Raw genomic sequence first — 11341 nt, 5'->3', positions numbered from 1 at the left:
TCCTTCCTTCCTTCCTTCCTTCCTTCCTTCCTTCCTTCCTTCCTTCCTTCCTTCTTTCCTTTCTTCTTTCTTTCTTTCTTTTCAGAACTTTTACCTTTTCATTTACAGGAAACACATTGTGGCTTCTCTTTTAGCTGAATTGCCAGCATCACTACTTTTGCACTTTGGAGCCCTTGTGAAGTAAAATAAGGGTTACTTGAACACAAGCACAGGAATACTGCAACAGTTGATCTGATAGCTCAGAGGTCTACAGAGTGACTAATAGGCCAGTAGTGTCTACAGTGTGGCTATGCTGGGCAAAGAGATGATTCATGTACCAGGACAGGAGATTTCATCACACTTCTTAGAACGTTATACACTTAAAAACTTATGAATTGTTTATTTCTGAAATTTTCCACTTAATATTTTTGGACCACAGTTGACTGTTGGTAACTGAAACTGTGGAAAACAAAACTACAGATAAAGGGTGACTATAAGCACTGCAGGCATTTTTTTCTTTGCAAATAGTTGACTTAAAACCATTAGATGGTTTATTTTTAGGCTATTATCTGCATATAGAGATTTTATTTTTTAATCATTTAGTAGCTTTCCTGTATGTAACTTTTTTTTCTGATTATTCTTTTTAATTTGTAGTGTTAAAAGTGTGGAATTAAAACACAAACGTCACTTCCTAAACTTGCCACAGACTTACTGTTCTTTCACTCCACAGGTAATGCAAAGGATGAGGAGTGAACTCAAGCCATCATATTTATGTTGCTCTTGTTAGTCACAGCACTCTGTCTAACCTTGTACTTCATTCAACCACTGCGCATTTTGTCCCCAAGAAATGATGACCATGTTCAGTATTGAAAGGACTTTAATGGGCAGCGAAGGGCCCTCCGTGTTGGCATTACACAATGGAATTCTAATAGGCAGATATTGTGTTGAAGCAGAAATGCTCCCTGTGGAATGTTTCTCTTCTGGCTTCCCCAGAGTGCACAAGGGAGCTTCACTTAGTGTCAGCAGAAAACGAAATTCATTTGGATGCATGAGGGGGTGCTTTTATTCTTATGGCAATTTCAAGAACTATATGCTCCCAGTCTCTTCTAAATTAATATAATTGAAACCACTCAGATGTAGATGGAAATGATTTTTTTTTAATGGTAGGAAGGACTGTGCCTAAGCTGACATATCATTTTTTGGTAATTCAAGAAGAAAACCCTATAAACACACCTTCTCAAGGAGACAGTATATGGAAGTCTCACAGTCACAAAGATCAGGGTCTGAAACTGGATTATGCTATTTTTTTTTGATATGAAGTCTCATTCTGTCTCCCAGGCTGGAATACCTGGAGTGTAGTGGCTTGATTTTGGCTCACTTCAACCTCTACCTCCCGGGTTCAAATGATTCTCCAACCTCAGCCTCCTGACTACCTGGGACTGCAGGCACACATCACCATGCCTGGCTAAGTTTTATATTTTTTTGTGGAGATGATGTTTCAACATGTTGGCCAGGCTTGTCCTGAACTCCTAACCTCAAGTGATTCACCTACCTCAGCTTCCCAAAGTGCTGGGTTTGCAGGTATCAGCCATTGCACCTGGCCTGATTTTGCTGCTTACTAATTGGTTGTCTTTGGTTACATTTTTTAACCTGGCCGAAATTCATTTTTCTTATGTAACTGACTTGTAGGTGGGATGTGATGGTGAAGGCATGTAATGTGCTCAGTACAGACTAGTGGATAGAGGTCTTAGCCTGCTTGCTAATTAGTTCTTTCCCTGGAACTGGATTCTAATTCTGTCTCTGATGACCACTGTGATGTGAGGAAAGCTGGTTTACTCTGCTGGGTCCAGAAGTGTGAAAAGGAGTGTTAGTGACTCTCAGAGGTGATATGAAGAGCAAGGGAAATGTGAACAAGGATGAGGTAAGCCCCTACTGGTATTTCCTATAGGTCACCAGCCTGTGGCCGGATGTGCAGAGGTGCCTCACTGTGGGAGTCCCATTATGAGGGGCCCCTAGTCAGATAGAGTCCATATATCAATCAGTAGCTACTTTTAAGGGCACAGGAAGAATGGGAGGTAATGGTTAACAAAAGTCTGTTGTGCGCCAGTAGCTCTACGTGTTGCTCCTGCAGGGAAGTATGCTATTCTCTTCCCTGCACCCATTTTCAGACACAGAAACACATTCAGTAAGGTAAGTAAGCACTCATTGTAGAATGAGGTGGAGAGACCCAGAGTTAAATCCTAGGTCTGCCACTTGCTAGCTACATGACCTTCAACAAGTCATTTACCCCTCAGGCTGAGTTTTCTTACCTGGAAATGGTGAGAGCAGAAGCGTCTTACCTCGAAGGACTGTTGAGAGGGTTAAATGAGATAATGTAGGTAAAGCATTGAGTAAGCCCATAATAAATTATCATTAGATTCAATATTGTTGAGATTTGGTGAGATCAGTTTTTGACTAGAATATGACTTTGAAAAGTTCTGTTTTGGTGAAAGGAAACACCTAGCTTGAAGACACAGTAGACCTACCTTTTATATAAAGAAGTTCATTGACTTAGGGAATTGCCTGAGCCTGGGGGGAAGGACAACGGTAGAGATACAAGATTAAAGCAGAATTATCTGGGCTGTTCGATTTTTTTATTATTTGAGCATCAATTGGATTCATTTATTCTGTTAAAGATATTTTTTTGATAAAATGTGCAAGCCTGCTGCTAACCACTTTTTCTCAGAATAGGTAAGAAACAAGGGAAAATTATAACTGAACTTACATCTGATCAATAGTGAAAAAAATGACTGATAAAGGGGAAATAATAAGAACCTTGTTGCTTTTCACTTTGGCACACTTGAGAGTATAGGAGTTGGTACTGGGATGCTCTGGTGCCAGCCACTGAAACAGTTCCTTGCTCTTCAGCATGAGGAAGCACTGTCTTGTGATTAAGCACAGATGGACTAAGGAAAAATACCCTTCCCATGAATGGAGGTTTCCAGCAGGTAACAGATGACCAGCTATTATAAATGTCATGGATGGAGTATGGCACTGGGGGAGAGGTCATATTTTACGTGAAGTACAAGTGAGGAAAAATAGAATTATATACAGGTCAAATTTTTAAAAATTCAAAATGAAAATACATTGGAAGATGGCGGAAATAACTAAAGCAGGAAAACATCAGCGACTTAAATCTTCATGTTAGGGTTTATTTGAAAATCAGCAGCATGGAAATGATTTAGTAATCTCTTATTCTGATATTTGATTGCAAGAAGTCTCTTTAAATCAGATGGGCCACTTTTGATTCTTTACTTAGAGTTTCATATCTGGACTAGAAAATATAAGGTCCTTTCCAATTTTTAGACTTTATTATTTGGAGATAAATTTAAGAATTAAATATTCTCCTTAAGGAGAGAGAAAGCTTTATCATGTGAAGTAAAGACATCTGAATTATTGTATCTGTTTAATGTTCTGCAGTTATACCTAAAGATTTTGGGTTACTTATAAAAATAAAAATGAATCTTACTGAAGAGTTTATAGTAGTATGGGAAAATTATATTGAAGCCATACATTCTATGAGGCTATTTCTAATTGAAAAACATTGTATTTAAAACAATTTGTAGATGGGATTAGATATTGATTAATATATTAAGATTCATGCCATTTTGTGTTGGAACAGGACTAAAATACCTGATTTATTTATAAGGCTCTTTGAATACAGCCAATAAAGAAAGGAAGAAAAGCTCTTGCTATGTACCTGCTATGGTTTGAATGTGTCATCTCAAAAGCTTGTGTTGGAAACTTAATCCTTGATGCAACAGTGTTGGAAGTGACCTAATGAGAAGTGTTTAGATAGTGAGGGCTCCACCCTTTTTTTTTTTTCCATTCATTTATTTTATTGCATTTTAGGTTTTGGGGTACATGTGAAGAACATGCAAAATTGTTGCATAGGTACACACGTGGCAGTGTGATTTGCTGCCTTCCTCCCCATCACCTACATCTGGCATTTCTCCCCTTGCTATCTCTCCCCAGCTCCCCACCCCCCCCGTTCCTCCCCTATTTCCCCCCAACTGACCCCAGTGTGTAGTGCTCCCCTCCCTGTGTCCATGTGTTCTCATTGTTCAACACCCCCCTATGAGTGAGAACATGCGGTGGCTCCACCCTTTTGAATGGATTCGTGCTGATTATAAAAGGGCTTGAAACTGTGAGTTCGGTCTCTTGGTTTCTTGTATGTGCTCTCTTGCCAAGCGGTGCCTTCTGCCATGTTACAAAACAGCAAGAAGGCCCTCGCCAGATGCACTCCCTCAATCTTAGATTTCCCAGCTCCAACACCATAAGCCAAATAAACATTTTTTTTTGTTTATAAATCACTCGGTCTATAGTATTCTGTTATAGCAGCACAACATAGACTAGTTCCAACAGTATAGCGGTTCACTTTTGCATTCTCATTTAAAATTCCCAACCCAACAGTGTGGTGAGATTCAAGATCCTTGAGTCTGATTGCTTCCCATCAAACTGAGGTTTAGTTACTGTGTGATTTTGGACAGGTTGTTTATTTCTCTGAGCCTTGGTTGCATCAAAAAAAAAAAGGCAGATGGGAGAGTAAAATAAGTGATTGCAGGCAAAGTGCTTGGTACACAGTGTGTGCCAATGAATTTTAGCTGTTTATTTTAGATTTTTATTAAATGTTATTCCACTTTCTAGAAAAAGTTCTGCATCGGAAGGGATTAGATGGATTAAAAGTTGCATAAAAGTTGCTTTATTGTAGCAGAAAATCTCTTGCTGGAGAAGTTTCATGCAGTATTTCTCTTACCTTTTGATGAGAAAACTAGATGCAGACCCCTTCCGCCTTTCTTTCTTTCTTCCCTCCCTCCCTTCCTCCCATGCAGTTCCCACCCTCATCCATTTTCTTAAGCCTCCTTCCGCTTGGTCTGTCCCTTCATCTCTGTATGTCACACTCATGACCAGACTTTGGGTATTACTCAAATCTCCCTTCTTCAAGTGGCTTCTGCAAGTCCTTCCTTCCTGCAACATTAGTCTCTACTTCCTTTCTTCTGTTATACAGTCACTTAGCAACAGGGATACATTCTGAAAAATGTATTTAGATGATTTTGTCATTGTACAAACCTCATAGAGTGCACTTCCACAAACCTAGATGGTAGAGCCTACAACACACCCAGGCGATATGGTACATCCAGTTGCTCCTAGGCTATAAATCTGTACTCGTGTTATTGTACTGAATACTGTAGGCAACTGTAGCACAATGATAACTATTTGCGTATACAAACATAGTTAAATACAGGAAAGGTACAGTACACATATGGTATAAGAGATTAAAAAAATGGTTTACCTGTATAAGACGCTTATTGTGAATGAAGCTTGCAGGATTGGAATTTGCTGTGGGTGGGCAAGTCAGCAAGTGGTGAATAGGAAAGCCTAGGACATTACTATGCATTACTGCAGATTTGTAAACCTTTTGCACTTAGGCTACACTACATTTATGAAGAAATACTTTTGTTTCTTCAATAACAAAATAACCTTAGCTTGCTTTAACATTTTTTATTCTATAAAATTTTGAATTTTAACTTTTTGACTATTTTGTCATAACCCTTAGCTTAAAACACAAACACATTATACAGGTATGCAAAAGTATTTTTTCTTTATATCTTTATTTTAGAAACTCTTTTTCTATTCTTAAAATTTTTAATTTTAATTTTTACTTTTTAAACTTTTTTGTGAAAAGCAAAGACACAAACACACACATTAGCCTGGGCCTTTATAGAATCAGGATCATCAGTCTTACTGTCTTTCACCTCCACATCTTGTCCCATTGGAAAGTCTTCAGGGTCAGTAATATGGAGCTGTCATCTGCTGTGATAACAATGCCTTCTTCTGAAATACCTTCTGAAGGACCTGCCTGAGGCTGTATTACAGTTAACTTTTTTTCAGAGACAGGGTCTCTCACTTTGTTGCCCAGGCTGGAGTGTAGTGCCATAATCATAGTCCACTGCAGCATCAAACTCCTGAACTCAAGTGATTCTAAGTAGGTAAGACTACAGGCTTATGTCACTGCACCTGACTAATTATTATTATTATTATTTTTTTTTTTAAGAGAAGGAGGTCTTACTATGTTGCCAAGGCTGGTCTCAAACTCCTGTCCTTAAGCAATCCTCTCACTTCAGTTTCTCCAAAGTGCTACCATGTCTGGCCCTATAGTTAACTTTTTTTTTCGTAAGTAGAAGTACATTCTAAAATGATAAAAAGTACAATATAAATATATATATACATAAACCAGTAATATATATATATATATATATATACCAGTAATATAGTCATTTATCATTACTGTCAAGTATTATGATATTATAACTGTATGTGCTATACTTTTATACAAATGGCAGTGGAGTAGGTTTGTTTACCCCAACATCACCACAAATACATGAGGAATGTGTAGGGTTATGATGCTGTAACAGCTACAAGGTCGCCAGGTGGTAGGATTTTTTCAGCTCTTGTGGAGTCTTATGGGACTACTATCACATATATCATCTGTCATTGACTAAAACATAATCAAGCAGCACATTACTGTACTTTTTTCTTTTAAAAGTCATAGTACTTCACAGGGGCTATCTCTCTTCAGCTATTTTTTCTTCCTCTATTTCCTCTGAAGAGGGCAATGGCCCCTTGAGTAGAGGCTGCTTGTCTTATCTGCGTCCCTGTCCCACATAGCTTCCCTGTCCTTCCTTACACAGAGTGGGTGCTAATCCTGTTTATGGTATTTACTCCAAAGCCATGACCCACAGAAAGCAATATTTCCAGTGGGGGTTCTTTAACACCAGTCTTTTATTACTGATAATTAAGTGAGCAATTCTCTTTTGTTAAGAGCTCCCGTGAATGTACCTTTTCAGAACTGTTTTAGAAAATTTTTGTTCGGTCTAATATTAACTCTCTTCTGAGCCTCCTACATAAATCAGAGCTTCTCAAGGAAGGATCAGTTTTATAGCTAAACAAATATACTGTTTGAATTTAGCCACTTTTAGTTTCAACTTATTCCTTCTCCTCTAAGACAAGTTTTGTGTTTTTAGTAATAATCAGCTATTTCTCACAGACTCTTAGAGTGGAGAATTTGCGAAGTGTTATGAATCTGAAAGACTCTGAGACTCCTTTGTGGGGATACATTTGGCCAGCACAGCTCTGGTATTAGGGAAATGAGCCTGCAAGGTAGCTCACTTATCTGTACATTGGCAAATAGAGAAAGATAGCCTTGTAATAGAGAAGAAAAAATCTCAGTGGGGAAAGAAATAATAAAATCAAGCTGGTTTACGGTTTGTCAGTCTAAAAAGCTTTTAAGCCTTATCTGTAAAGGTAGATCCACTTAATGTTTGTTCTGCATTTCAGGCATCATTGTGTGATAAGTGGTGTAAATTTAGCCCCTTTAAGTCTGATCTCCTGGGAGTTGAGATTTAAGCGTTGGAACTTTATTTGAAAGGACTCTATCGATTAGGTTTTGATTTGGTCCTTCTTCACCAAAGAGAGATACTAAATCATGGCTTAGCTTCCCTGTTAGGTGTTTTTTTCTGTTCATTTTACAGGCCACTCTCTCCCTGCCCGCATTCTCCACGTTCCATTTCTAATGTTCTGCCTAAAAAGAGTAAAGTGGTATGAGAGAGGGGGAAAAAGGGAAAGAAAAATCAACTGTCACCCTGTGAACATAATTGATTTAACAAATAACATCTTTCAATTCTCAAGGAAATCCTCAGTCTTCACTTATGTCAATTAGTGTTCAGTTCAATAAGTGGTGGAGGTCTTAATTTAGATGGATGGGAAAGTTTGCAGGTTCTTACTTCCTAGGGAAGGAGTGTGCTTTTCTTATTTTAAAGTCATACTGTCTGGATTTATGCATCTACTCTGCAAAAAAGAAGCTTGAAAGAGAATTAATGTGATAATTTTTATTCTTCCTGAAAATAGAGAAAAGACATTTAATTTCCGTCCAGAGATTTGTTAGAATAAAGAAGTGAAATGAGGGAATGAACATTTTCTGGAATCCATTAGACTGTAAACTCCATGCAGGCAGGTACTTTATCTTGTTCATTCACCATTCAATCTCCAATGCACATAGTAGGTGCATAGTACCTATTTGTTAACTGGATCTGTTGTTAAGGGAATAAGAACAAAAAGGGGCACAATTCAGGTTTTCTGTTAAGAATTTAGTTAAATTTCATTTCACTGGTTGCTTCATCCCTTGTCCCCAACGCCCTTTCCCCTAATTCTTTAAATGGCAGGTGGCTTTTAAGAGTGCAGTATATACTATATCTTCAGAAATGATTAAGGAGAACCTATTTCATCAATTCCCAGACTGTCAGAATTGGAAGAGATCTCAGAGATGATGTAAAGCTGCTATTTATAAATTCTTGTAAATGAATTGCTTGTTTCAGAATCACATTGAAACGCGATAGTTCCCTGACTCCTTTGTAAGACTTATGAAGGGATTGGCTCACTTACCCAGCTCACAGCTCTCAACTCCTGTATGAGGGGGAGCATACAGGTGAGCAGGTGCAAGGGCCAGGATGAGTGCTTCTGGGCAACCAGCAGGAGCAGAACTCTGTGCGGGTCTGCAGCAGCATCTAGAGGTTGCCTGTGACTCTCAGAACCCCAGAGGGTGCATGTTACAGTGTGCTATTTTAGTTTTGTCATTCATGGATGGCTTAAGTGTTAAACAGCTCAATGGAAGGGTCAGTGTGATAGCCGCTTGTACGCGCACCCAGGTCCTTGTCTGGCATCCAGGAAGAATCTGGTTGTGTGAAAGAATTGAAGGATGGTGAATGTGGAGATTTTATTGAGCAGTGAAAGTGGATCTCAGTGGGATGGGGAGTTGGGAAGGGGATGGAGTGGAAAGGTGGTCTTCTCCTGGAGTTTGGTTGTCCTGGCTGAATTCTTCTCTGAGATCCTGCCATCAAGCCATCCCTCTGAAGTGAAGCTGCTTCTCTCCAATGTCCAGATGCTTCTTCTCTTCTCTCCTCTGCCACTCTGCTACTCTACTGTGGGGCCTGGGGTTTTTATGGATACAGGATGGGGAGTAGGGTGGGCCAGGTGGTTTTGGAAAAGGCAGCATTCATGTGGGAAAACAGGAATGCATGTTTTCACTTTGGGCCACAGATCCAGGCTTGAGGATGCGGCCCTCACCAGGGACTGCCCTTTTCCACCCAGTATTTTCCTGCCACCTTTCCTTATCAACATGAGGTATGTTATACATGTACAGACTCGGGCCTGAGCTTTGAAATTTGTGACTGAGTCAAACACACTCTTGGGTAGACTCTTGGGAGTCTGTTTCCTTTTGTGACTTCCCCTAGTAATGTCAGTGTGAAGCTGGGTATAGAAAGCACTAATCCCATCTGCGTCTCAGTGCCTTGACCTCTGTGGTCTACGTTACTCCTTGGTAAAAGTGATCAGCCTAAGGTACCCAGCAGAATGATTGGTGGAGCTGTGATAAGAACTCAGGTCTCCTACCTCTGTCAATGGTGCTCCTGGCCCTATGATTTGCTGCTTTGGTTTAGCAAACACTCCTTACTACTCAGCATTCTCTCAAGATCCAGTAATACTTCTTCCTTCCAAGATAATGGTAGTATTTGTGGTGATGGCCAGGCAGAATCTGAAGGAAATACTAACTTTAGTTTCATCTACTTTGATGTTAAATATATTTTATCGTCTTCTCTAGCGATGCCTTTGATTACCCTCCATCCCCATCCCTGGGCTCAGACCCCAAGTCAGAAGTCCCTGCCTTTCTTCTGCAAGTCTACTTGGCATTCCCAGCCCTGCCTGATCATAAGAGGATCATATGGGTGCCTGTTAAGGGCATAGAGTTCTGGTGCCTGCTTGAGTCCCATTAAATCAGAATCTTCCTGGGAGGGGCCTGGGGACCTGTATTTTAAGTTCCCCTTGTTATTATTATCTGCAACAATTCTCAGGCTTAGGTATCTGAAAATAGCAGCTTCCTTTCCCTTGGATCCAACTGTGATGTCCTGGAGACCCCAGTTTATAATTACATCATAACCCTGTCTTCCCATTTGATGGTTTATCCTCTCTTCTGTAGAACTTGTGCTTTAAGGAGGAAAGGAATTTCTGCTTTTTTCTTTCCTCTAAGGTGGAATTTTCCTAGAAAAGATGCTAGGTGGACAGGTGGGTATGAACAGTAGCAGAATGAACATTGCAAGAAGGTTCATGGGTGCCTTTGAAAAGGAAGAGGGTGCCTGTGCTCTTTTCCTGGCTTTATTACTTAATAGTTGTGTAACTTTGGGCAAATTATTTAAACCTCTCTGAGTTTATGTTTCCTCGTCAGTAAAATGGGGATAAAGATAGTACTCATTTGGAGGTTTTATGTGCATTAAGGTGTCCAAAGTCAGCTCTTAGGACACAGACACAGTTTGAGATTTGCCTGCAGGGGGTGTTGGAGAGTACATGCAGGTACAACTCTTGTCATGGGGTATAGAGAGGGATTTTTGAACTGTGATGCACCTGCCACAAAGGTCTTAGCTGATCCCTTGGAGAGCTTTGAGTGTTGGATGCTCCTCAGAGTTGTCCCAAATTAAGGGAAGGAGGCTAGGTCTTTATACCCCTGTACTTATCAGTCACTCGATGTGGGCTGCCCCTGGAGGGACATGACTTCAGGTAAGGCAGCTCCCTTTGGCTGAGAGTGGCTGTGTGCCAGAAGCAACCTACATACAGTCTTGGTGGAAAGGGGAGTGCTTTAGTCCTGGGAGGGATCTCAGTGGTACACCACAGCACTCACTAACCCCAGGTAATGTGTGTAAAACCCCAGCAGTGAATCTAGCACATCTGTAAATGTTCAACAGATATTAACTATTGCCATTATCATTCTAGCTCTGGCAGGGCCACTTTCAAGAAGGTTATTTAACTATTCTTGGGCTATTTTCTTATGTTTAAAATGGAGATCCTAAGTTCTGTTCTGCCTATGTCCCTGAGTAGTTCTGAGCACATGCAGAGATAATGTATGTGAAATTGCTGAGTAAAATAGTATTAAAATGTCAGGTATGGCTATGAGCCTACCTTTTTGAAATGAATATATGGCCATGACCTGGATTCTTTGAAGGGAAAAGGTTGTGATAAATGTAAAAGTACTTGTCTGTGAAATAGGGCATTTTAATTTTTTTCTCTTCTTTCTATAGGGAATTAGAATCATGGAGATGCTGCTAAAGGAACAGTGTGGTGCCCCCTTAGCAGAATAAAGAATCATCAGTGAGTACCAAAAGCAAAGTCAGAATTATTTACGCAAGCCGTGTTTTCATGCTTATCAGCCTGGTATTCTACAGCAGCCTCCCTGGGCTATTCACGCTGCACACTTCCCAATTATATGCACAGAATACTA

At 39.9% G+C, this 11341-nt stretch overlaps 1 protein-coding gene across 3 annotated transcripts in view; it reads left to right on the top strand.

Annotated features, from left to right (window-relative positions):
* The window catches only part of PRELID2 (PRELI domain containing 2), a 300771-nt gene that overhangs the window by 70464 nt on the left and 218966 nt on the right, over positions 1-11341 (top strand). For all 3 annotated transcript variants that reach the window (XM_017532304.2, XM_017532306.2, XM_017532302.2), the window contains one exon: positions 11142-11211. In XM_017532304.2, coding sequence (XP_017387793.1) covers positions 11142-11201 — 60 coding nt within the window. In that variant the 3' untranslated portion in view covers positions 11202-11211. The remainder of the gene's footprint in view (positions 1-11141; positions 11212-11341) is intronic.

The sequence above is a fragment of the Cebus imitator genome, unplaced genomic scaffold, assembly GCF_001604975.1.
Source record: "Cebus imitator isolate Cc_AM_T3 unplaced genomic scaffold, Cebus_imitator-1.0 Scaffold76, whole genome shotgun sequence".
Taxonomy (NCBI): Eukaryota; Metazoa; Chordata; class Mammalia; order Primates; family Cebidae; genus Cebus; species Cebus imitator.
This window is presented reverse-complemented; position numbering and strand designations above follow the sequence as displayed.